This window comes from Anolis sagrei, chromosome 3, assembly GCF_037176765.1.
Source record: "Anolis sagrei isolate rAnoSag1 chromosome 3, rAnoSag1.mat, whole genome shotgun sequence".
NCBI classification, from domain to species: Eukaryota; Metazoa; Chordata; class Lepidosauria; order Squamata; family Dactyloidae; genus Anolis; species Anolis sagrei.
In genome coordinates this window covers 40,826,861-40,851,880 of record NC_090023.1, presented here as the reverse complement: position 1 = coordinate 40,851,880, position 25,020 = coordinate 40,826,861, and the positions used below count along the sequence as shown (strand labels likewise).

The window sequence follows — 25,020 nt, the reverse complement described above, 5'->3', positions numbered from 1 at the left end:
GAGGGGTTTGAAAGCAAAAAGAGGGGGAGTTGGGGAGTAAAGAGAAAACAAAGGAAAGGCAGGGACATTGGTGACTGCCCCTGAAAAACGGGTTTTGTAGTTGCGCAGAAAAGAAGGGGAGATTGAAGATGTGAGAGGGGTAGAATTCCCTCTGTTTGCAAGAGGGAAGGAGAAACCCCCAAGGCCAAGGGAAAGGTGGTCAGAAAGAGAAGTTGAAAGCAAAAGGGGGTGATCTAGCTTTTGAAAGTAAGTGGGGTGCTCTGGTGAGGTGGGGATTTGTAGTTCTAGAGAAGAGATGGGAGAGAAAGGGATTTGTAGTAGCTTGGTGAAGAAGGGAATGAGCAATGCCTCCCTTTTCCATCTGAAGGAAGGAAAAAGGTGGCACAGGAGAAGGCAGGAGAGGAGGAGAGCAAAGGATTTCCCTAGCGCATTTCCTCAAGGAGCAGGGAAAAAAATTAGAAGGGGCATATAAATGAATAGGGAATAGGGAAATGGAGGGGTTGGGAAGGGAAGGAAGGAGTCAGGGAGATTGGGTAAAGGGAAATGGGAATGGGATGGTAGGGGAACAAGCAATTTCTTCCAAAGGGAGAGGGTGAAGGGGTCTGGAGGGGGTTTCCTGGGGGGTTGGGGCTTTGTTACCTTCCCCTTGCATGGTAGGAGTTGGCCACAACTACCCCCCCTTCCACCTCCCTCCGGCACATGGCAAAAAGCATGAGGCAGAGGCGGTTTCGGCCCTCTTGGCCCCCTCACAGCGATCCGACTGCCATGAGGGGCCACGAAACTCCACCTGCTGAGGGCCCAGAGGGCCACCTCTCCATGCGATTTTTACCCTACTGGCCTGCGTCGGCGACGCAACCCTGCCCCATTCCGCCAGTATCTTCCCAAAAGATGTTTCTGATGAAGCAGGACGTTTGATCCCAGAATAACATGCGCCCATCTCTCTTGATAGCCCCACACTGAAGTGGCTAATCAGGGTAGCCCCCCCAACCGCTGGCAAGCTAGAGCCTGAACGGTCCCCTAGCAAGAGAGCCCGAGGCGATCAGCCCTTGGCAGCTAGGCAGTCCGAAAGGGAAGGGCTCCCTCTCCAGCGTAGCTCCAGCCAAGGCCGCAAAAGCGAGCTGAGTTGCTATTCTGGACCTCAAACGTGGATGTTCGCTACCTCCCGCCAGGAATTTGTTACCGAGACCTAGAGAATCCCTCCCCAGTGGGCCGACTCCGAAGCTGGTTCAGAAAGCCTAGAATCCCCTCCCACCTGGCAGCCAAGGCAGCCCGCGGTTGGCTTCTTACCCGTCCGGACGTTTTCTTCCCCCCTTTCCGCGTCGGTCGCTCCTCTTCCTGGAAGTCCTTAGATCAAGGCTTCCCTGGCGCTCCTTTGTGCTGAAACCCTAGGTCAGAGCTTGGGAGGAAGTGGCTGCGGGAGAATTTGTAGTTTTGGTTAGCTGGTCAAATGAAAGTCCGAATTGGGAGAGGCGCCTCTTTTCCCAAGCCGTTCCTCCTTCGCTGCTGGCCCAAAGAATCAGACCAAGGCGCCTGCTTGAGAATTTAGGCTATAATTTAGTCTGGAACCTCAAGCAGCAGTCCCTTCGTGGTAAAGCCAAATGATATCGAGCTCCTTTTTTGGAGGGTTCTCCCAGCGAGGGGGAACCCTGGAGACCTCTAATGGGGTCTTGACCTTGGCGAGCTGCCAGCAGAAGCCAATCCAAAGCGCACAATATTAAGAATTAATCTCGCCAGAGGCTGAAGAGGTACCCAGCGACCGAAGCGTTTATTTAGCGATTCAGCTGAAAAGGATGCATTACAGGGATATTTCCTCAAGTAAGCATACAGTACAGTGATTTTCAGGCATATTTATACAGACAGAACAAAGGAATCCTGGCTTGAATCTCCCGCCCGCCTCCTGTCAGTCCCCTCTGTCCTGGTTGGCCGGCTCTGGAACAGCTGGGAGGAGGCTTGGCCGCTGGTCCCACCCTCCCTCCAATCGCCGGCCGCTGTTGCCTCCAGAGGGCCAATCAGAGCCCTCGGAGCGCCTCCAGAGATTGTCCAATCAGCGGCCAGGAGGCGGGCTCTAGTTTGACAGCGCAGAGGGGCGGAATGCCTGGGAGGCGACTGCCAGCTGATGGAACACCTTTTGTCTCTTCACGGCAGGGAGGCGGATGGGGAGAACAAGGGATTTCCTGGGTCTTGATAAAAGATGTGTATGAGCAACAAAGGGAGGCTATGGATGGTGTCTGGATCTCAACCCTGTAGGCAAAGGAGATCCTTTGACACAAGGGAGCATACACAAACACCATAATTGATGCAATCAGTCTGTTTATCCGGGCTTCTGGCTGATAAAATCTCTGACTTTTGTTTGTCTGAACTCTGAAAAACAAAGCCATAGATTCGCCAGTATTTTCCATGCAATGTCAATATGAATGGAGCTTCTTCCAAGGAAATTGGATTTCCTTAACTGTAATCCCCTGGTCACATATTCTTTTGTAGGGCAAAGTTCAAGAGGGGAAATGCAAGGAAAGGGTGAGGGTACATTTCATCACATTTCATTACATATTATACATATTTCATATATATTTTCTTCATAGGCTTTCATAACTCATAGATTTCATAGGAAAGATCCCCATCCCGTCCCAGCAAAGTTTATTAGAAAACCCACAGCAATTAATAAAGGCAATCATCAGAGTCCCTGAAGTATTATTCTTTGCACGAAGGCATGCACCCACAGGCGGGGGCCATGCTTCTCAAGCGGCTGGTTTGGAGTTCATAGAGGAAGTCCGTGGCGCTAGGGCACCAAGTCAATCAGAGAAGGCAGAAAGATCCGCAAAGAGTCCGCAAATGGTGGAGAGTGGGGCAATGTCCTTTGGAGAACTACATTTCCCTGATCTTTGGGCCAGGGTCCAGTGCACAAGCCAGAGAATTCACAGAGAGGAAACAGGAACCCAGTTATGTGTGCTGGGTCAGGAAGCGGCAGAATCCATTGTCTGGCCCTTGGCGAACTACAAATGCTTGGGGGGGGGGATGCTCTGCATCAGAATCACTGGGTTGCTGTAAGTTTTCCAGGCTGTATATATCCGTGGAATGTCCAGGGTGGGGGAAAGATATACAAACCTCACTTGCCTAGTTTCCAACGGACCTCACAACTTCTGAGGATGCCTGCCATGTGGGCAAAATGTCAGGAGAGAATGCTACTGGAATATGTCCATGCAACCTGGAAAACTCACAACAAAGAATGGGAATATATCTGAAAGCACTTACGTGAGACCTGAGCGCAATGCCAAAGGATACAGTTTGTTGTGTAGAGGCCAGCCCATAGCATCCCTAATTAAACATTGTATTATTATTGTAGCAGAACCTGGGGAAAAATGACTGTTGTTGGAAATGTTAACAGAACTCTGTTGGCCTCTCTTCTTCAGAGGCCAGAGCAAGGAAATACTGTATAAACTAGGCCTACCTCAATACCCGTATATTTATTTATTTAGTTTAAGGATCGCTCTCAGAATCCCTTGATTTTGCAACTCAACTAAACAGATAAGCTATTTGCTTATTCCAAAGCCGAGGGGCCACCATGGTGAAGGCACTCTCCCTTGTCCCCACAAGTCGCGCTTGCGCCTCCCCAGAGGATCGAACAGGTCGTACAGGTTCATAGAAGGAAATATGCATGGAGCCTTAGGTAAATATAAAAGTTTCCCCTTGACATTAAGTTTATTTAGGTAAAGTTTTCCCCTGACATTAAGTCCAGTTGTGTCTGACTCTGTGGTGTGGTGCTCATCTCAATTTCTAAGCTGAAGAGCCGGCATTGTCCGTAGACATCTCCTAGGTCATGTGGCAAGCATGACTGCATGGGCCACCATTACCTTCCCGCTGGAGCGGTACCTATTGATCTACTCAAAATCAAATCAATTGATCTACTCACATTTGCATGTTTTCGAACTGCTAGGTTGGCAGAAGCTGGGGCTAACAGCAGGAGCTCACCCCACTCCCCAGATTCAAATCGCCGACCTTTCGGTCAACAAGTTCAGCAGCTCAGTGGTTTAACCTGCTGCACCACCAAGGCTCCATGGGACCTTACATTTGCTCTTTAATGGGAATGGAGTATTTATTTATTTATTTATAAGTTTTGTATACTGGCCTTCTCACCTCTCTTGAGGGACTCAGACCGGTTTCCAACCATAATATCACATACAATCAATAAAACATCATAATACATATTACAGTAAAACATTAAAACAGCAATTACAATAAATAACTATAATGGTTAGTCGTCACACTAAAATCGTTGCTCATCATCCTCCATCCATATCTCAGGGTGTTGGCTCACTCGTCGAATGCCTGTCTCCATAACCAAGTCTTCACCTGTTTCCTAAATGTCAGGATAGAAGGGGCGGTTCTGATCTCCAGTGGGAGAGAGTTCCAGAGTCTAGGGGCCACCACTGAGAAAGCCCTGTCCCTCATCCCCACCAGACGCGCTTGCGAGGCCGATGGGACCGAGAGCAGGGCCGCTCCAGACGATCTTAATAATCTTGATGGTTCATAGGGGAGAATACGTTCGGAGAGGTAAACAGGGCCAGAGTCGTTTAGGGCTTTGATAAGAAAATAACCTTTGATAAGAAAATAAATGTAGGCCAATATTACTAGTCCTTTTCCCATCCTGAGCCATGGCAGTTAAAGTGGTATCCAATGCCCAATAAGTCTACAGTGTAGATGCACTGAAGTATGGCTTTATGAGAGCAGTGAGGGAAAAGTACTAGATGGGGTCCAAAGGCCTAGTGTTCTAAACAGAGCCTGACACCTCTGGAGAAGGGCAATGTGAGTGATAAGTGCAGCTGTGGCTGCCTTTCTTCGCAGGGCGCATGCTCAGAAGTTCTTCGTGAAAGGACCAATCGCAGCGCGGGCGGAAGTGCTTCCTGATTGGCCGGGACAGTGGGACAACATTTCCGTCGCTTCCAGGAATCATGGCGGACGAAGAAGAGGATCCTCCCGTGAGTGAGGAAGACAGGGGCTCAGTTTGGGGCGAGAATAACATTGTTTTTAGACTTCCTATCCTTCTTGGATGCCCTTTGGGAGGCTGAGGGGGACACTTGCTGCCTTCAGAGCTTCCCTAATTCATGGCAAGACCGTGGGTGCATCTACACAGTAGAATTGATGCAGTTTGGCACCACTTTAACTGTCATGGCTCAGTGCAGTGGAGTGCTATGGTTTGTAGTTTGGCTAAAGGCCTTGTAAAACTACAACTCCCAGGATTGAGACGTGGCAGTAAAAGTGATGCCAAACTGCATTAATTCTACAGTATAGATCAGGCATGGGCAAACTTTAGCCCTCCAGGGGCGTTGGACTCCAACTTCCATAATTCCTAACAGCCCCGGACCCTTTCCTTTTCCTGAGGTTGTTAAGAATTGTGGGAGTTGGAGTCCAAAACCCTGGAGGGCCGAAGTTTGCCCATGCCTGGTATAGATGCACTCTGAGTATAAAATAGTTGTGATGTTGTAGGTTTTTTCGGGCTATATGGCCATGTTCTAGAGGCATTCTCTCCTGACGTTTTGCCTGCATCTATGGCAAGCATCCTCAGAGGTAGTGAGGTTACTACCTCACTACCTCTGAGGATGCTTGCCATAGATCAGTGGTTCTCAACCTGTGGGTTCCCAGGTGTTTTGGCCTACAACTCCCAGAAATCCCAGCCAGTTTAGCAGCTGTTAGGATTTCTGGGAGTTGAAGGCCAAAACATCTGGGGACCCACAGGTTGAGAACCACTGCCATAGATGCAGGCGAAACGTCAGGAGAGAATGCCTCTAGAACATAGCCATATAGCCCAAAAAAACTTAAACAACCCAGTGATTCTGGCCAAGAAAGCCTTCGACAATACATATAAAATAGATGTTAAAGCTATCTTGAAGCCAACAATTAAAATTAAATGATTAAATACAGTAGCTGAACTTAACCCCTGAAACCATCCACACTGCAGAATTATAGCAATTTTCCACCACTTTCACTGCTGTGTCTCCATTCTCTAGGATTTGTATTTTTTGTGGAACTGACAAAGAAAGGTAGATATCTCACAAAACTACAAATCCCAGAATCCCATAGCATTCAGTCATGGCAGCCAAATTGCTATAACTCTACACTGTGAATGTAGCTCTCTGTTGAACTTGAAGACCTGGAAATGTTCCGTTGGAATTAGACTGTGATGCTATAATAATCCTGTGCAGATTTTCCTTGGGGGAAATCTCACCCACTAATATGAAATTTATTTTGTACTAGGTGTATTTAGAATTTGCCAGTTTTGTCATTACAAACTTTAAACCATAGAATTATAAGAGTTGGAAGAGACCTCGTGGGCCATCCAATCCAACCCCCTGCCAAGAAGCAGGAAAATCCCATTGAAAGCACCCCTGACAGATGGCCATCCAGCCTCTGTTTAAAAGCCTCCAAAGAAGGAGTGTCCACCACACTTTGGGGCAGAGAGTTCCACTGCTGAAGAGCTCTCACAGTTAAGAAGTTCTTCCTGATTTTCAGGTGGAATCTCCTTTTCTGTAGTTTGAAGCCATTGTTCCATTGCGTCCTAGTCTCCAGGGCAGTAGAAAACAAGCTTGCTCCCTCCCCCTATTACTTCCCCTCACATATTTATACATGGCCATCATGTCTTCTCTCAGCCTTCTCTTTGGTAGGCTAAACAGCTCTTTAAGCTGCTCCTTATAGGGCTTGTTCTCTAGACCCTTGATCATTTTAGTCACCCTTCTCTGGAGACATTTGTTGGCTCATGTGGTATAGTTATCTTGAAAATATTTGTAAGAATTCTGTTTGATCAAAGCCATATTTAACTCAACATTTTCTTCTCACATTGGCCAACCTGATACATAAAGAAAGCCTACAGGCAGGACAGGAGCACAATAGCACTCCAAGGCCTGCTTTCCTCAACAGTTGGGACTAAAAGATCTTCCAGTACCGGTTGCCATTATTACTAATAGCCATTGGTAGTTTATTTATTTATTTATTTACAGAGTATATATTCTGCTCTTCTCACCCCGCAGGGGACTCAGGGTGGATTACAATGTACACATATGGCAAACATTCAATGCCAAAGACACACAACAGATATAGACAAACAGCCAGTGGCTATTTAACTTTTCAGTCGCCAGGGCAGCTGTCGCTTTAATCGTCCATCTGCGACACTTATGAAGTACTTCCGCATTCCCCGCATGCTTTTGCTGTAGTGCTTGCTGGAGTCCTTTTTATGGCCTCATAAATTAGTTAAATTAGCCTCCCCACACATAGGTGATACCTAATTTTCCTACTTGACAGATGCAACTGTCTTTCGGGTTGCAAAGGTCGACAACAAGCTACACAATTGGCCAGAAGTTCATTCCAACCCGGGCTGGCTTCGAACTCATGACCTTATGGTCAGAGGTGATCTTAATGAAGCTGACACTCAGACAGCTGTGCCACATTCCCAGTGTTCCATTCTTCGTTGATTTCTCTATTTCTGTTTTGACGCTGTTGTAGTTGGCAGCCATCCCTACATTTTTTCATAGTGAATGCATTTCTTTTTTGTCTAGTGTAAATGTCCTGCCATTCAGCTTTATTATATGAGTTGAGGTTTTATTTTGACAAGTGAAAGATAAAGCTATTTCCTATCTACTTTTCCCACAGCATACATATTTTTACATATTTATGATGTCTCCAACACCTTTATTTTATTTTTTAAAAACAACATTGCTTCATATGGGAGCATCTTTAGCCTTCTTATCATTTTAATGACTCCATTCTGCATTTTTTTTCTAGCATTACAGTATATCTTTTGAAGTACAATAAGGAGAAGTATACGTGATTCCCAGTGCATTCCCACTATAAATGTATATGGCACTGTGATATTGTTTGTTGTAGTTCTTCCTTAATGCTTTTTTCTCTTTCATCCTTGTTTCTGTTTCTCTTTAGTTTGAAGAAGATACTGAAGAGGCTGGAGGAGGCCCAGATGGTGGACAAGGGAAAAGGAAGAGGCTCTTTTCCAAAGAATGTAAGTTAAGTGGTTGAGCATACGTGGGAAGCTACATCTTCCATCTGTAGTATGCATAGATAACACTGGGTAAGGCTGCAGTCAAAACTTCTGGTGAAATGTTGCCAGTTCACATAGGCAATAGTACATTGCAGTGATATAATTTGATGTAATACAGCTTTTTGTATTCTTTACTGCCATTCTTGTCTTCGTTACCCACTTCTTATGGTTTCCTTTGCTATTTCTGTCATACCATCATTTCATACCACTTGACAGTAAAAAAACTAATCTGAAAATTATTGTTTAAGATTATAAAAGGTGTTTTATCTGTGATAGTTATGTTCCCATTCAATCACATGATCCAGTTGATGATCACGTCTCTGAAATCACCTGATACGTGAAGCCTAGATTCACTGACGGATAAATCTGTGTAAATTTATATGTAAACATTCATTGGACAAAAGAAATGTCTGTAGATGAGAGATGTTGGTATTTATAATACTCTGATGAATTAGTATTATAGATCCGTATTTTTAATTTGGACTTTCATCAGAACACTGCATTTCTGCGGCAGTTAGTGTTTTGTATTTATGGTTTTCTTGGAAGCATCCGGTTGGCCACTAAAAGTCTAATTCAGCATTCCTTTTATATTTGAGGTTTAAATTCAAAATAATTCATTCTCATGCATTATCCTTGATGGTGTACAAACAGTAATAAAGGATAGTGGCTAATAGTTTCTATTTAAGAGCTCTACAAAATCTAGAATATACTTCCTAAGTCAAGACTGTGCATGTGGATATTTCTCAAAATTTGAGAAATATTTCTCAAAAGTTTATAAGTTTGTATAGACATGACAATGGGAAAAATACTCCAGAGATAGCTTCCATTCCTCATCCAACTAAAAGTTGTTGATTTTTTTTCTTCTTGTTTCACAGTGAGATGTATGATGTATGGATTTGGAGATGATCAGAACCCATACACAGAGTCAGTGGATATTCTTGAAGACCTAGTCATAGAATTCATCACAGAAATGGTAGGTCCTTCTGGTACGCGTAGATGGTGAAAAACCTAAATGCAGCACATGTTGCAAGGCATGAGCTCTTTGTTGCTGTGCAATAGTTTATGTTACTTGGGAGAACAGAAAGCAGAATTTGAAGGAAGGAGTTAAAGAAACATATTGACCTTCCTGTTTTGTTCTTTGGAGTGGAAGCAAGGGGGATAAAGGCATGCAAGACTTTTTATCTTGAACACTCTTTAGGGAACTTAGATTGTGTGTCAAGGTCTCAGGCGAGAGCTGCAATATGTCTGTATTGCATTGTTTTGTTGTCAGTCCTGTGGGTTTAATTAGGCTTAGGAATACTTAATAGAATAATGGGTCACTGTCATGTCTGAAAGGTTTTCAGTATACAGTGATCACATCTAATCACAACACACTTGTGAATTACCTGTAATGTAGCTTTTAATGTTTCAATAAAATTTGTGACACACAGCTGCATCTACAATGTAGAATTCAAGTATTCTGACACCACTCTAATTGCAGTGGTTCAATGTTGTGAAACATGACAGTTTTACTAAGTGTTTAACCTTCTCTGTCAAAGAGTGCTGGTGTCTTACAACTCCCAGAATTCCATAGCACTGAACCATGACAACTGAAATGGAGTCAAACTGCATCACACCTCTACTTGTATTATATTTCTATACTTTTATATTCCTGATGCCTGAATGCCTTCAAAGAAAACAAAAAGCCACAAAAATAGTTCTTACATTGGCACTGTGGTGCTGATGCAAGACTCATAATTTAGCAATAAGCATGTTTACCTAGAAGTAAGCCCTGCTGAGATCAAAGTAAATTACATTACAGCTTTAGTTTCAGGTTACAGATGGGTTTAACTTCCAGTTTTCCAATCCAGGATAATGAATATGGGCTGTTGATCTATCTAAAGTGTCCTTAACATGAAGGATTCAATTTAAACATTTTTCTAGCACAGGCATGGGCAGACTTCAACTCCCAGAATTCCTAACAGCCTACCAGCTGTTAGGAATTGTGGGAGTTGGAAGTCCAAAACACCTGGAGGCCCGAAGTTTGCCTTTGGCTGCCTAGCAGGTTATAGCTTTCATCACTTTCATTTACAGTGCCAGTCCATCCTAAATGCTATCATATTGTGTAGATAACAAGGAGTTATTAATCCACTTTTATATGCTTTTTCTCTGCCTAGTATAGATGGAATGCCTCTGAGAGCAGATATAAATAAACAAATCTGCATATTCTTCTGTTATTGGTGTTTTGAGGGTTGTCTTTTGGACCTTGGATGAGGTAGTAACGTAACATCAGCAGCAAGGTTCCTCTCCAGTGCCAACAGCAAGAGGGCTTCTTTTTCCAGCTGATTGGCAGCAGTGATGTGCCTGGGTTTAGTCTAACTGCTCTTTGAAAGAGGGAGGAGCAGCCTTATGCTAGCAATGGAGATTGCTACTTCTTCCCTCCATAGATATGAACAGCCAGACAAAGTCAGGTGATCAGTGGCTTTGGAGATAGATGGATCATGTATTGTTTAGACAGGAGCAATAATCTCTGTCACCATAAATAAATGCATTGACAGAGACTTAATCTCTAACAGCATGATGTGCCATCTCTGCCTAAAACAGCAATATGTCTCAAGGCTTATTGGAAAACAAACAGTTATAAAACCGGCCTTCAAATACAAAAGTAATTATAAATATTGGTTATTGATTTTTGAAGTTCCATGTTGAGATATAAAAAAATGAAATTATATACATAATGAGAAATGACCCATAGCAGAAGTGATTTATCTGAAAATTGCAATGGTTTGACAACAATTATTTTTGCTCTAATTTGAAGTGTTTTTTTCTTTCTTTTCTTGATAGACCCATAAGGCAATGTCTATTGGACGGCAAGGTCGAGTACAAGTTGAAGATATCGTATTCTTGATCCGTAAAGACCCACGGAAATTTGCCCGTGTGAAAGACTTGCTAACAATGAATGAAGAACTAAAACGGGCCAGAAAGGCATTTGACGAAGCAAACTATGGATCTTAAAGTTTTATGCAGAATAGTGTTTGCAAGAAGACAAACCTTAATTGCCTAACTTATCCTTTTCTTTGAAGTCAGCATGCATATTCATTTTGGATTATGATTTCTTGGTGTGGGCTTCAAAACAAGGTGTCCTCAGATTTTTCCTGTGATCATACTATTTATTACAGTTGACTTTTTAAAACAAATGTCTGTTTTTTTTATTTTGTAGCACAAGTAATCAGAACATCAAAAGCAAGAAAAATATTTTTTTTACTTCATTTGTTCAAACAGTTAATAAAATATTTTATTCTTCAGAACCCAATTTTTTATATAAGAGACATCATGAATAAAGTGTTATAAACCTATTGCTTTAAAAATGTCATCAATATCATCTTCATTCCCAATGATTTCTTTCTGTATGGGGGCATCACTTGTTTCTACTATAGAGGCAGAATTATCCACCTGAGCTTGTTCTTCACCAATTACATTAGAACGATTGTTAGTAGGAGTCCAAAACTGAGATGAAAGGAATATTCCACCCTTGTTAAAGTCAGGAGTGTCTGATAACACAGGTATTGTAGAAGATGGTGTTCTTTTGGAAACATGTTTAGACTTTGAGCGTTTGCTCTTCATTCGTAGATGGGAATGTGTTTGATTGGGTTTCCTTCTGCAGCTTGAGAGTGTGAGATATTTACAAAGGGTAGCTTTAACACAGCCAAGTTTTCTCTTCAGTCTGTAAGGAGAAAAGAGGATCTTTAGTAATCAAAGGCAAAAAGAAAGGATAGACATTATTGCAGCAGTTTTTTAGAACTGAAATCAGTTGTTAGCTCTTCTGCACTAGACACGCAGCCTGCAAGCGCTTTCTCCATTATGTAAACTAGATATGGGTTAGCATTCCCTGCCATCAAGGATCACAGGACCCTCCGCAAAAGAAATGGGAAAGTAAAGACTTGGAATGTAAAAATTAGAAAAAAGATCCAGACACACCAGTGAAAAATTCCAGATTATGATAGTAATAGTAATACACACCTGCAGCCCTGTGCTTCTACATGCTGCAGCCGCCTAGTTTTCAAGCACTTCATTCCCAAGAAGAAAGCTTCTGGTCCAAGTTTATTGTTTTTGCACCAGATAATTGTTGTTCTCAGTGTGTCTGACAGCTCTTCGAAGGAGGCTGCTTCTTGAAATTTGGACACAAAAGATTTAAGATGCTGGAACCTCAGTGATTTGTGAGATGTAGATTTGCTTTTCTGTTTTGATCCAGGTGGTTTGACTCTGGTTTTGATATTCTAAAATTAAATTAAAAGTAAGGAAATTAATACTGTGAAAAGGCACTAAAAGAAAAAAAATCAGCAAAGAAATTGTTTATATTTTTTCAACATAATGGCATCCTTGGCTAGAATGATCTTGATCAAAAGCAAAGAAATCAAATAACAGTAGGTCAATGTCCATGGTTTTCACTACTGGCTTAAAACTGCTCAGAAGTCCAAAACTCGGAAAGCAAGAGATTCCTTAAATATACACAGAAGCAGAATTTCCAACAATAATGCTTTAAACTGCAAGTACAATGTTCCTGGCACAGGATCAACAATCTTGCTTCCTGTGAAAAAGGAAAGCCGAAGACTGCTTTTTCTATAATTTTTTCTGACCTATATCCTGTTAATATCACTTTCAAAATTAACTCCAGTGTGACAAAAATAATTACACCATTTACAGGGTCATTATAGTTACAGGCCCAATATATGGGCATGGATGCAAGACCACCCCAAAATATCTGGCAGAACACCCAAGAAGCCCTTAAGGCATAAGTGCCATCATTCCAAGTGATTTGTTCTTTGTTAATGGCCTAGCACTTCATTGTATCCTAAAGACCCCAGCTGGTTTCATATGGAGTTCAGGATTGCTCCCTTATTGTTTAGAAAGCAACCAAATACTAAAACCTCAGTCAAGAAATCTGATCTATTATACTCGTGCAAAATTTTGGCCTGCAGGGCTTATCCCCCCTGCATGGGGATGAGAAATGCTCATCTCTATTTCTAAGACGAAGAGCCGGCGTTGTCCGTAGACGCCTCCAAGGTCATGTGGCTGGCATGACTTCATGGAGCGCCATTACCTTCCCGCTGAAGTGGTACCTATTGATGGACTCACATTTGCATGTTTTTGAACTTCTAGATTGGAAGAAGCTGGGGCTAAAAGCGGGAGCTTACTCCGCTCCCCAGATTCGAACCAGTAACCTTTCAGTCAGCAAGCTCAGCAGCTTAACCTGCTGTGCCACTGGGGACACACACTTAATCACCATCTAAAATAGCAAATTGAATGCCATCTCAAAGATTCCTTGGCATTTAAATATAACTTCCACTCTGTTTTTTGGGACCTTAAATATAAAAAGTTGTATAGAAAAATTAATCTCCAAAAACACAGAGAAATGAAATGGAACAAACCTTCTGTGGAGCAGGATTAGGATACTTGCATAATGTCTTCACGTCAAACTTCATCTCCTTTCCCAGATCTAGAACAATGGGCATGGTGATTATTTGTTGATGGGAGAAGTTATTACTATTACTGTTTACTTTATTTATATCCTGCCTTTCTCCATGTAGGGACTCAAGACGGCTAACAATCCCACACTTGGATTATATATTTAAAAGCACAATACAAAATTTTAAAAACAAATAATAGTGTGGATTAACATATAATAAATACACTTAAAATAGCCTAATCAAAGAAAAGTGTTTAGGAAATACGGTTGTGTCAGTTGGTACCAAAGTATTCCAGCGAAATATGGCTAGCAGTTATTTCTAAAGCACATACAACAACACTCTTGAAAAGAAACATATGGCATGATGAGAACCATGTGTCCATTTCTCAGACTTTTAAGGGTAGCAACTAAACACACTGTTAAGGAGAAGGAGAGGTTTACATGCATACCAAATGGTCAGAAATCATTCACCCTGGATGAAAAAGAAAACAAAAAGAGGGCTATGATCAGCTGTCTTGAAGCTAACTCCAGTAGTGTCTAACAGTGTCTAAAAGTTACTCCTCAGGCTGAGGATCCTAATTTTAAGAACCTGTGCCTGAGTCTTATTTTCTTTTTCCATCCCCCCTCACCCAAATTAAAAGGCCAGTGTCTGTTACCTCGGTTAGTTCTATTGATCAGAACTGGTTTCCCGATATCAACAGCATTTTGCGAACTCCTCATTTTCCTGTTGACTGTTGTTGGACTGGCTGCTGTCGCAAGCGGAGACTGAGATGTAGCCTTGCTTGCAGCAAATAGTTTATTCATCCATCCGCTTCCGGCCTTTTTCATCACACATGCTCTAGGCATTTTCTTCTTAATCTCTGAATAAGAGGGTCCCAGAAATTCATTTATTTCAGGAGGAAAAGCAAATCCTTTTATATAAGGACTTGGTTGTATTTCCGAAACTTCTCGATGTAATTCAAACAGGATCTTATATAAAGAACAGAGGCTTTTTAATACACCTCTATAAAGAAGCCTAAGACAAAGAGAAAAGAGATGAAACACTTGGGCAACTGGTACATTTCTTAAATAAGGTTGACTCTTCCACTAAAATTTTCCAGTGATTTCTTTTTTTGCTACCCCAAGTTTGATCTCAACAATATGATTTTACCAGCTATCTGCAGGAAATCTGCTGACCAAAGGGTTAGCAGTTCAAAGCTGCAAGTTGGGGTGAGCCCCCAGCTGTCAACCCTAGCTTCTGTCTACCTAGCAATTCGAAAGCGAGTAGATGAGTAAGTACTGCCTCGGTGTGGCGGTAAAAGGGTGCCCCAGGCAGACATGCCAGCAATGATCAGAGAAGTCAATGGATAACAGGCTCTTAGGCATGGAAAAATGGAACAAGAGCACCTCCCCATGGCCAGAGTTGAACATTGCCTCCAGACGCTGTAGATGGAAAGAGGAAGGCCTTTATCTCTGCCTGTGTTTATTTTATGTCATTGTTTATTGTATAAAAAAGCATTCAATATTTGAATTGAATGGAAACTAATCAGCTCTGAGTTCCTCCGGGGAGATAAAGTGGAATATAAATAAAGTGTATTATTATTATTATTATTATTATTATTATTATTATTATATCTTCTACAATAATATCTGGTATCAGAAACAAAAAATTACTTCTAAAGACTTCAAACATTCAATTCCTTATTAATGGCATAAACACAAGAATATTTCAAAGTTTGTAAATCTTAGCCATTGTATCCACCCAGGCAGAAGAGCCAGAAATCCCTTTATGTGTATAGCCAATGTGCTATCCTTTACCATGAAAGAGCTTACTTTATGTTGCAAAAATATAATAATTTACCATGTTTTAAACTGTTACATAAACACACATATCTCTTACAACATGAAACGTGGATACAAGTAAATTTACTCAAATCAATGGCATTTTGTTAGGGATGTTGGCTGACAGAACAGCAATCAAACATTGCCATGTTTCTGAAACAGCATCAAACACCGAGGCCTCTGCACATTCATTTCTTCACCAGTCTTTCTGCCTGTCTCTCTTCTACACATTCCCTTCAAAGAAATGGGCATCTTGGCCCCTTCCACTCATCAAAGTATTGGACAATTCTTCTATCTCCATACATATGAGATATCATGGCTACAATTGGCTACACATGGCTACACACCTTACTCAACACCCCTCTCCCAAAGTTGAACTATTCTACTCCTCTAACTTTTACTTTTTCCCCACTCTCCATTCCCTCTATTTTTCATTATTTTTAAATACAAGGGCAGACAGGGTTACCTCTTTTCAACACTGTCACAAGCACTGGATATTGAACTTAATTAAAAAAAAATTAATACCATGCCACAATTTGTAATTGCTTGAAGGTAGGCAAACAAGAAAAAGAGCAAAGGGATGTTTGAGTGGATGAATGTTGCAGCGACTAACTGCACTTCTTTACCAATGCTTGAGATTATTGGCTGGCAGTTGTGGTGGTTTGGAATTAAAGGGTTAGATCAGTTACTAAAAAAAACTTACCCCTAGGATCATGTTATGGCAATCACTACAATTGCACTCGTGGAAATCATTCTGTTGGGGGGGGGGGGCGTTCATTGGATACTACCCGTCATTTTCAGAAAACATATTAAGCAGGCTCTCAACTCGAGAAATAAAAGTACACAGGTAGAATTAAGACAATCAAGATACTTAAACTGACACATACCATAGTCTGCTCAGCAATCCTGAAAGCAGTGTATTCAGAAGTATATGCTCTTGCAAACAGAGATGCTTAACAGACAAGCTAAAGAAGTAAATTAAGGTTGGACAACAACAAATCGGGGGAGGGGGCAAAATTAAATACCAACTGTGTTAACACAGTTGAGCAGAAAACTTTAAAACAAACCTGAGGGTAAGACTCAAGAGCTGTAAGATATCGAATCTTTAAATAATATTTAGGCTAAATTGTGAAGCCATGGAGGAATGCATAGTTTGACACTGGACAAATAACAGAGAACAGGGTTATTTTGTTAACAGTGTATTGGTTGGTGTTAGACTATGACTTGGGTGAAGCAGGTTTTTGTCTCCGTTAAAACTATGAAACCTTATCAGGCCTATTATTCACTTACAGGGATATTTAAAGTGAGGAAGATGAAGTTGTGAGATTCCCCTTAAAACCTTTATGGCCACAAATGGTGAAGACACTAGAATGCTTTGTGTAACATTCTCAGAAATAGTACTCAAAACTGTCATGCCATTCTCTCTTATTATATTTCAACGAACTCTAACTCTAGGTGCATTTATATACTAGAAACAATGCAGTTTGATACCACTTTAATTGCCATGGCTCAATGCTATAGAATCCTGGGAGTTTGATGTGGCACCAGCACTCACTGGCAGGGGAGCCAAAAGACTTTGTAAAACTACAATCCCTTTGATTCTGTAACACTGAGCCACGGCAACTGAGTGGTCAAACTGCATTAACTGTACAATGTAGGCATACATCCTGATTCAAGGGTCTTCCACACTGCCATATATCCCAGAATATCAAGGCAGAAAATCACACAATATCTGGGTTATCGGAGTCCACACTGCCATATATTCCAGTTCAAAGCAGAAAATGTGGGATTTCATTCAGCTGTGTGGGAGGAGCCTCAGATTTATCTCTACCTCTGATTTTGAATCTCATTCTCCTAACACCTCAAATTCTGAAATGCTTTACAGATCCTTCATTCATCTCTCATGCTCTGACAGCCATAGATATACTTCTTTTAAAACCCCTCAGACATCCAACATTTCATATTTTCGCCTCTCTTAACCTTATTATATCTGCCATAAGCTTACATACTGCACAATACTTTATTTAATACACATAAAGAGTTTCTCCTGAAAAGTCCATAATATCACGGAAGAAAGCCATGTATGCAGGCTTGAGCTCACTGAAAGACATAAACAGGATTAATAAATGATGAAAAGGCTGTGTGTATTATTTTATATCTGCTCTACTAATGGACTTTGCATGCCATTCTGCATTTCTAAATGAGAACTGAGACAGCAAGGTGCTTTGGGTTACAACAGGAGACCAGGGCTCAAATCTCTGCTCAGTCCATGGAAACCCACTGGGTAACATTGGGTAAGTCACACTCTTCAGAAGGCAAAGGCAAACCTCCTCTGAATAAACCTTGCCAAGAAAACCCAGTGATAGATTAGGGTAAACCATAAATCAGAAATTACTTCAAGGAACACAGCAACAAATAAGAATTGCAACAGTTTCCAAATCTTAGAAGGATACAGAAACGCTGCGCAACAGCATTCAAGTAAACGCAGCACAAGCTTGCAACCACCCAGTATCTTCACCATCACAACTTCTATCACAGGTTGGCTGGGAACCGAGGATTCTGCAGTCTTTTCAGATTTCTGATACCTGTTTAAAATGATTAAAAATATAAAAATTAGAGCATATGGATCTGTGTTGGCATCTTCCAGCATTTAACACCCAATCCTTTGGAATGACTTGCTCCTGTAATTTTTTTTCAAGAAAGATCCTTTTCTGATTAACTTACATTTGCCTCAAGATTTTATTTGTCTTTTGAAACTTTTATTCAAGCATGCTTAAATTACCAGCTTGGTACAAAGTATTGCTGATTTATTATGTTTGTTACACAAAAGAAGAAACAAGAACAAGCCGGGGGGGGGGGGGGGGAGGACACCTTTGCTTGGGTTGACTACCATTTGTGTAACATTTCTAAATGTCACTTTATTATCTACTGAAGTGTTCTACTGAACACATCCTCTTTCTTACACCAAGAGAGAGCAACTAGAGAAGACAATGTTTGCCTCTGTGTACCTCTGAAGGGCAACCCTTTTGCATCACTAAAAAACTAAAAGTGACGTTGTGACACTTCTAGTTTCTTTTCAGGAAGTCAACCTTTTATGGAGAGAGGCTAGTATTGTGGGAGGGTAAGGCAAGAAAACTGCAGTGTTTTCTAGTGGTTTGGAGTAGTGATCTGGAACAAGTTACCTAAAAATGGGCAAACCACAGACCACCTGCTGCAATGCAACCTGAGCCCTGCTACTTGCGCAATGGAGGACCTCCTTGCGGCAACACCAGAGGCACTCCAAGTGGCCAGATACTGGTCAAAGGACATTTAGTCAACTACCAAGTTTGCAAAATTTGTGGGTTTTTTTTAATCTGTTTGTTTTGTTCTGTTAGAAATGTAATACAATGGTATGGTTGCTGATTACACGTTAAATAAACCTAAAAATGGCAAGTCACAGAATCATAGAATAATAGGGTTAGAAGAAATTACATGGGATATCTAGTCCAACCCCCTGCCATGCAGGAAAAGCACAATCAAAGTACCTCTGAAATATAGTCATTCAGCCTTCCATAGGGAAGGAGATCCCACCACACTGTGATCTAGCAGCTTTGGCAGTAGGTATACAAAAATGAATATGGGAATTATTTAAAATAGTATTGTCGAAGGCCTCCATGGCTGGAATCATTGGGTTGTTGTAGGTTTTTCGGGCTATATTGCCATGTTCTATAAGCATTCTCCTGACATTTCGACTGCATCTATGGGGGTGCCTGCCATAGATGCAGGTGAAATGTCAGGAGAGAATGCTTCTAGAATATGGCTATTTAAAATAGGTTAGCTGAATTTCTGATTTACGCTACATCAAGTTGGTCCACCAGAATACACTAATGACAAAAATTTAGTTGCTTTGAATTATATGGATTTTAGCCAATATAAATTTAGCTAAGTGCGTAACCTAGCAAACATGGGAAAGTAAACACTATAAGACCGAAACTCCCATAAAGATCATCTAGTTTATGCTACTTACATGGGGCCCAGTTGAGTAAGATCTTGAATTGCCTTTTCCAGATTCATTAGATTTAAACGCTTCAAGCATTGTTCTACCTGGAAGGGGGGTAAGAGTACATTAAGAGATTAGCTGAGAAATAAAACTTTTAATCTAGACACATTTCAGTATATTTCTAAGTCCATAATTAGTATGTATGAGATTATGCAAGAGTGACATCTTTCTATTCTACATCAAGGCAATAACTGTAAGTCAAATGAACAATCAGTCAGTTAAGTGCCCGTCACTGTGAAAAATCAGAGCCTAACTAGCAGTGCTTATGTATAGGTAGAATGCACTGCCGCTCCCTTTAAAAACACTTCCTATTCAACAAGCTATGTGTTCATTCATTTCTATAGCATTGTGAAAGTAAGTGAATTCACACACATTGAAATGAGGTTTGCATAATACGCACTCATTCATATGTGTGTGTGTATAGATAGATAGAACAACAGCATTATGTTAATGAAATATTTCAGACACTGACTAAGAAACATATCCAACTGAGGCTCTCTTTTTAAAAAACACAGACATTAATCTATCAGATTCACACTTTTTTCCCAATGAGACAATGAACAATATAATTTCTCCAATAAATGAAAGCAAGCTCAAGTTCTTAAATTTAGGAGAATAAAAATAGTTTCTATCCTAGGATGAATACCTATAAACAGACATTCTTTCTCAAGATAAAGTTTCAAATAGAATCAGAGTTGGAAGAGATCACATGGGCCATCTAGTCCAACTCCCTGCCATGCAGGAAAAGCACAATCAAAGCACCCCAACAGATGGCCATCCAGCCTCTGTTTAAAAGCCCTTAACAAATGCAGAGAGTTCCACTGTTGAAAAACTTTTATGATCAGGTAGTTCTTCCTATTGTTCAGGAAATAGAGAAGACAATGTCCAAATATGTTTCCAGGCAACTGTCTCATTCTGACCTGTTTGAGAGACTGATACGGCTTATGACGACTCATCTTGTAGCGGAAACGATAGATGACAGTACGGAGGAGGCACTGTTCTGCAACCATGGCTTTATCTCTTAGCATGTTGTTAAGAGCATGGCCCTCTTTCCTAACAACAGCAAAGCATCCCACTGGAAAAGATAAAAAGACAATTACCTAAATTTGCAAGAATCTCTTCCACATAGCAACACAAGAAAAGTGCATTGAAGTCTTTTATCAGATGTCTAAATAAATACAGTTTACGGTATGGTATAGTATGGGGTGCAGTATTATTAAGGTCTATTTTTCATGGAAACTCGCATACAACCAGATACAACATTTGTCCAGCATCTACCAAGCCCCAGGCTGGAGCTACACTGCCATATAATCCAGTTTCTGAATGCAGATTATCTGCTTTGAACTGGATTATATGGCAATGTAGACTCATATAATCCAATACAAAACAGATACTCTGGATTTTATGGCAGTGCAGATGAGGCCTGAGTCTACTGTATACGCAAGTGTTCCAAAATGTCAAACAAAGGCGGCTAAATATCTTTTGACCAAAAACGGGAAACAACAACTGCACTGTCTGTAGCCTCCAACAACTCCTTCTCTGTACATGAGGCAGGGCACAGTGGACAAGCAAACAGATGCGGAGTTGTCTGTTCTGCTCCACTATCACACAAGATGGGGGATTCTTTTAGGTAGTGCCATTTTGCGAGGTTGTCTTTTGATCTGCCCACTCCGCTTCTGAGTCTATTCAGGGACTTCCAGGTTGCCCATTCTTGGTTTGCCTCTGAAGGAAGACCCTCATGGGGGGCCATCCAGTTGGGATTTCTTGGTTTAGCTGCCCAGAGGGATACCCTTGCTATAGCTGGGGGGACATCAAGAGGAGTGGTAGTTCTCATAAAGCTTTTCCTTGATTTGTGTCTGCTGGGAGGAGGCTGGTAGCCTGGTAGTGGATGGCTTTCACAGTGTTCAACCTTATTCCTCTCACATTTCACACATGGGGGAGGGGGGCAATGCCAGCTAGCTTGTAGAGTTTATCAACAGGTGTAGGTTTAAGGCATCCTGTGATTATTCTGCATGTTTCATTCAAAGCTATGTTCACCTGTTTTGCATGGGCAGACTTATGCCAAATAGGACAGGCATATTCAGCAGCTGAGTAAAACAACAACAACAACTTTATCTTTCTACCCACCTCCATCTCCCCGAAGGGACTCGGGGTGGCTTACATGGGGCCATGCCCAGACAAGGCCAGGGCTCTTCTTATTAATTTTGGGTATACGCCCCATGTTCTGCCAGTAAGTTTTTAAAGGATGTTATTGCGTGCAGCTACTTTGTGCTTGGTGTTCAAGCAGTCTTCGATAGCCAATGAAAATCCTGAATCGCCCAGGTTCTGCCAAGGTGCAGTTACAGCAGGCCTGGGCCAACTTGGGCCCTCCCTTTTGGTGTTTTGGACTTCAATTCCCACAATTCCTAACAGCCTCAGGCCCTTTCCTTTCTCCCCTCGGCTGCTTAGGAATTGTGGGAATTGAAGTCCAAAAAACCGGGAGGGTCCAAGTTGATCCAGGCATTATCTACATAGTCTCTCTATATATATAAAAACGCTCTGTGCATAATGAGTACCTTAAAAACAAAAGAACCTATGAACGAAATCACACCAAATTTGGCAACAAAATGTCTCACAACACAAGGCGTGACCATCACTCAAAAATTTATGATTTTTGTCATTTGGGAGTTGTAGTTGCTGGGATTTATAGTTCACCTACAATCAAACAGCATTCTAAACTCCAACAACGATGGAATTGAACCAAACTTGGCACACAAAACTCCCATGAGCAACAGAAAATATTGGAAGGGTTTGGTGGGCACTGACCTTAAGTTTGGGAGTTATAGTTCACCTACATCCAGGGAGCACTGTGGACTCAAACAATGATGGATCTGGACCAAACTTGGCACAAGCACTCAATATGCCCAAATATGAACACAGATGGAGTTTGGGGGAAATAGACCTTGACATTTGGAAGTTGTAGTCACTGGGATTCACAGTTCACCTACAATCAAAGAGCATTCTGAACCCCACGAACGACAGAATTGGGGCAGACTTCCCACACAGAACCCCCATGACCAACAGAAAATACTTAAGGCCATCCAGTCTTACTCCCTTCACCAGGACAAGAAAATATAATCAAAGTCCTCCTGACAAAGACCCATTGAGCCATAGATATAGATAGATAGATAGATAGATAGATGATAGATATGATTCACATACACAGAGATATAGTATCCTAGATTTGAAAGGGACCCTTAAAGAAGGACAATGATATGTTGCATGTTCCAGAGTAGGCAAACCAGATAATCTCTGCATCAACACGGACAAAGAAACAGCAAGAAATACTGTTTACCCACAAGCAAAAAGAAATTACATATATTAGAAACCAAAACTTCCTCATTACTCTATTTTCCAGATCAACAGACTGGGCCACAGCAACGCGTGGCAGGGGACAGCTAGTTACTTATATGGCGCCACTGCCTTGATTAATACCACAGTCCAGATGCACCTCGGATCCACGTGGCCTGGCAGACAGTCAGGGGCACCTAGGCCCCCTCGGCTGACCCTCCTTCCTTCGCCTCCCTTTACCCGAAGCATGGTGATCCGGTACAGCAAGGGGAGCGCTGCAGCCCGGCCATGGGACGCGCAGCCGGTTCCACATCTCTTCCTCTCCTCTGGGCGCCGCCATCTTTCCTGGATTAAACCACATCTCAGGAGGGAGGGAGATAAACGTAGACTCAACCAAGTTTTTTGTCCCGCAGGGGGAGCCATAGTTCAGGGCTCATTTCCTCTGCCTCGCTCTCAGCCGCCGGCAGGAGGCGCTGTGGCATACTTTCCTCTAAGAACTTGGAAAAGCTCGCTCCAGCACTCTCCATCCAACTTCTTTTCTTTGTCTAATAAATAATAATAATAATAATAATAATAATAATAATAATAAGGTATTGTTGATGTCACAATCCCAGGTGGCAGCAGGATTGCAGAGAAACAACTGGAAAAGCTGACATGATACGAGGATTTAAAGATGGAACTGCAAAGACTGTGGCACAAGCCAGTCAAGGTGGTCCCAGTGGTGATTGGCACACTGGGTGCAGTGCCTAAAGACCTTGGCCTGCACTTAAACACAATTGGCGCTGACAAAATTACCATCTGCCACCTTACTGGGATCTGCACATATTATTCGCCGATACATCACACAGTCCTAGACACTTGGGAAGTGTCCCACATAGAATCAAAGAGTTGGAAGAGACCTCATGGGCCATCCAGTCCAACCCCCTGCCAAGAAGCAGGAATATTGCATTCAAATCAATATTCGTAGATGGAGATGCGTGACCGCATCTCCATCTACGAACCCACGCGTTCACTTCTGTCATCTGGAGAGGCCCTGCTCGTGATCTCACCTGCATCGCAAGCACGTTTGGTGGGGACACGAGACAGGGCCTTTTCCGTGGTGGCCCCCCGACTCTGGAACACCCTCCCCAAAGATCTTAGACAGGCCCCTACATTGGCAGTCTTCAGAAAGAACTTGAAGACCTGGCTGTTCCGATGTGCCTTCCCAAATTAGGAAATCTCCAATACCAAGTCCCATAAGCACTTTACTAGAACTAAGATTGCTGCATACCGCACACTGCACTTGCCCTATAATGCCTTATACACCACCTGTAACATCAGCACTTTTAATCCTGTACCCATTACTCTGGCCCAGCCCAGTTTTATTGTGTCTTAGTGTATTGTTTATTGTTTGTGGTTTATATTGCTTTAATTGTTTTTAATTTGCCTTAGGTTTTGTATTGTTATATTGTGTGTTGAGGCCTTGGCCTTTGTAAGCCGCATCGAGTCCTTCGGGAGATGCTAGCGGGGTACAAATAAAGTTTAATAATAATAATAATAATAATAATAATAATAAAATCACCCCCGACAGATGGCCATCCAGCCTCTGTTTAAAAGCTTCCAACGAAGGAGCCTCCACCACGCTCTGGGGCAGAGAGTTCCACTGCTGTACGGCTCTCACAGTCAGGAAGTTCTTCCTCATGTTCAGATGGAATCTCTCCACGTGTGATCCAATTCAACAGCCAGCAGAGTTTCTGCTGTGGACTCATCTTGTTATGTTTCAAATAATAATAATAATAATAATAATAATAATAATAATAATAATAACTCAGTCTTTCGAATCCAGACTGACAAAGTTTTGGAACACAATACAACAAACATCACGATTGTGGAAAAGAAAAAAGTCTGGATTATTGATGTCGCCATACCGGGTGACAGTCACATTGAGGAAAAACAACAGGAAAAACTCAGCCGCTATCAAGACCTCAAAATTGAACTGCAAAGGCTCTGGCATAAACCAGTACAGGTGGTCCCAGTGGTCATTGGCACACTGGGTGCTGTGCCAAAAGATCTCAGCCGGCATTTGGAAACAATAAACATCGACAAAATCATGATCTGTGAACTGCAAAAGGACACCTTACTTGGATCTGCGTGCATCATTCGAAAATACATCACACAGTCCTAGACACTTGGGAAGTGTTCGACTTGTGATTTTGTGATATGAAATACAGCATATAAATCTCGTTTGCTGTGACATACTGTGCTTTTGTGTCAATAATAATAATAATAATAATAATAATGGGATTTAAAGATCGAACTGCAAAGACTCTGGCACAAGCCAGTCAAGGTGGTCCCAGTGGTGTT

General features: G+C 41.9%; 2 protein-coding genes across 3 annotated transcripts; one reads left to right on the top strand and one right to left on the bottom strand.

Annotated features, from left to right (window-relative positions):
- Positions 1-4,865: 4,865 nt before the first annotated feature.
- On the top strand, positions 4,866-11,376 carry TAF13 (TATA-box binding protein associated factor 13). The gene is made up of 4 exons (XM_060770760.2): positions 4,866-4,973; positions 7,924-8,002; positions 8,917-9,014; positions 10,865-11,376. Exons 1-4 carry the CDS (start codon positions 4,947-4,949, stop codon positions 11,033-11,035), a joined length of 375 nt encoding a protein of 124 aa, XP_060626743.1. The 5' UTR covers positions 4,866-4,946; the 3' UTR covers positions 11,036-11,376.
- On the bottom strand, positions 11,265-23,038 carry NEPRO (nucleolus and neural progenitor protein). Of its 2 annotated transcripts, none has more exons than XM_060770761.2 (9): positions 22,918-23,038; positions 20,268-20,422; positions 19,315-19,391; positions 17,762-17,893; positions 16,196-16,273; positions 14,144-14,502; positions 13,450-13,517; positions 12,041-12,297; positions 11,265-11,744 (listed from the first exon to the last, which is right to left on the bottom strand). In XM_060770761.2, exons 1-9 carry the CDS (start codon positions 23,036-23,038, stop codon positions 11,366-11,368), a joined length of 1,626 nt encoding a protein of 541 aa, XP_060626744.2. In that variant the 3' UTR covers positions 11,265-11,365. The 2 variants fall into 2 exon arrangements, with proteins under 2 accessions (XP_060626744.2, XP_067322709.1); XM_067466608.1 differs by lacking the exon at positions 22,918-23,038 and adding an exon at positions 22,838-22,907.
- Positions 23,039-25,020: the final 1,982 nt, after the last annotated feature.

What these genes read in the sequence shown, in the direction of transcription:
- TAF13 (XM_060770760.2), top strand. Translation starts at nt 4,947, where the DNA reads ATGGCGGACGAAGAAGAGGATCCTCCC. An exon ending in GAGGCTCTTTTCCAAAGAAT is followed by an intron (nt 8,003 to 8,916) that starts GTAAGTTAAGTG and finishes CTTGTTTCACAG; the next exon opens with TGAGATGTATGATGTATGGA. An exon ending in TAGAATTCATCACAGAAATG is followed by an intron (nt 9,015 to 10,864) that starts GTAGGTCCTTCT and finishes TTTTCTTGATAG; the next exon opens with ACCCATAAGGCAATGTCTAT.
- NEPRO (XM_060770761.2), bottom strand. Translation starts at nt 23,038, where the DNA reads ATGTGGTTTAATCCAGGAAAGATGGCGGCGCCCAGAGGAGAGGAAGAG. An exon ending in ACCGGATCACCATGCTTCGG is followed by an intron (nt 20,423 to 22,917) that starts GTAAAGGGAGGC and finishes TATCTTTTCCAG; the next exon opens with TGGGATGCTTTGCTGTTGTT. An exon ending in CTAATCCTGCTCCACAGAAG is followed by an intron (nt 12,298 to 13,449) that starts GTTTGTTCCATT and finishes ATTTAATTTTAG; the next exon opens with AATATCAAAACCAGAGTCAA.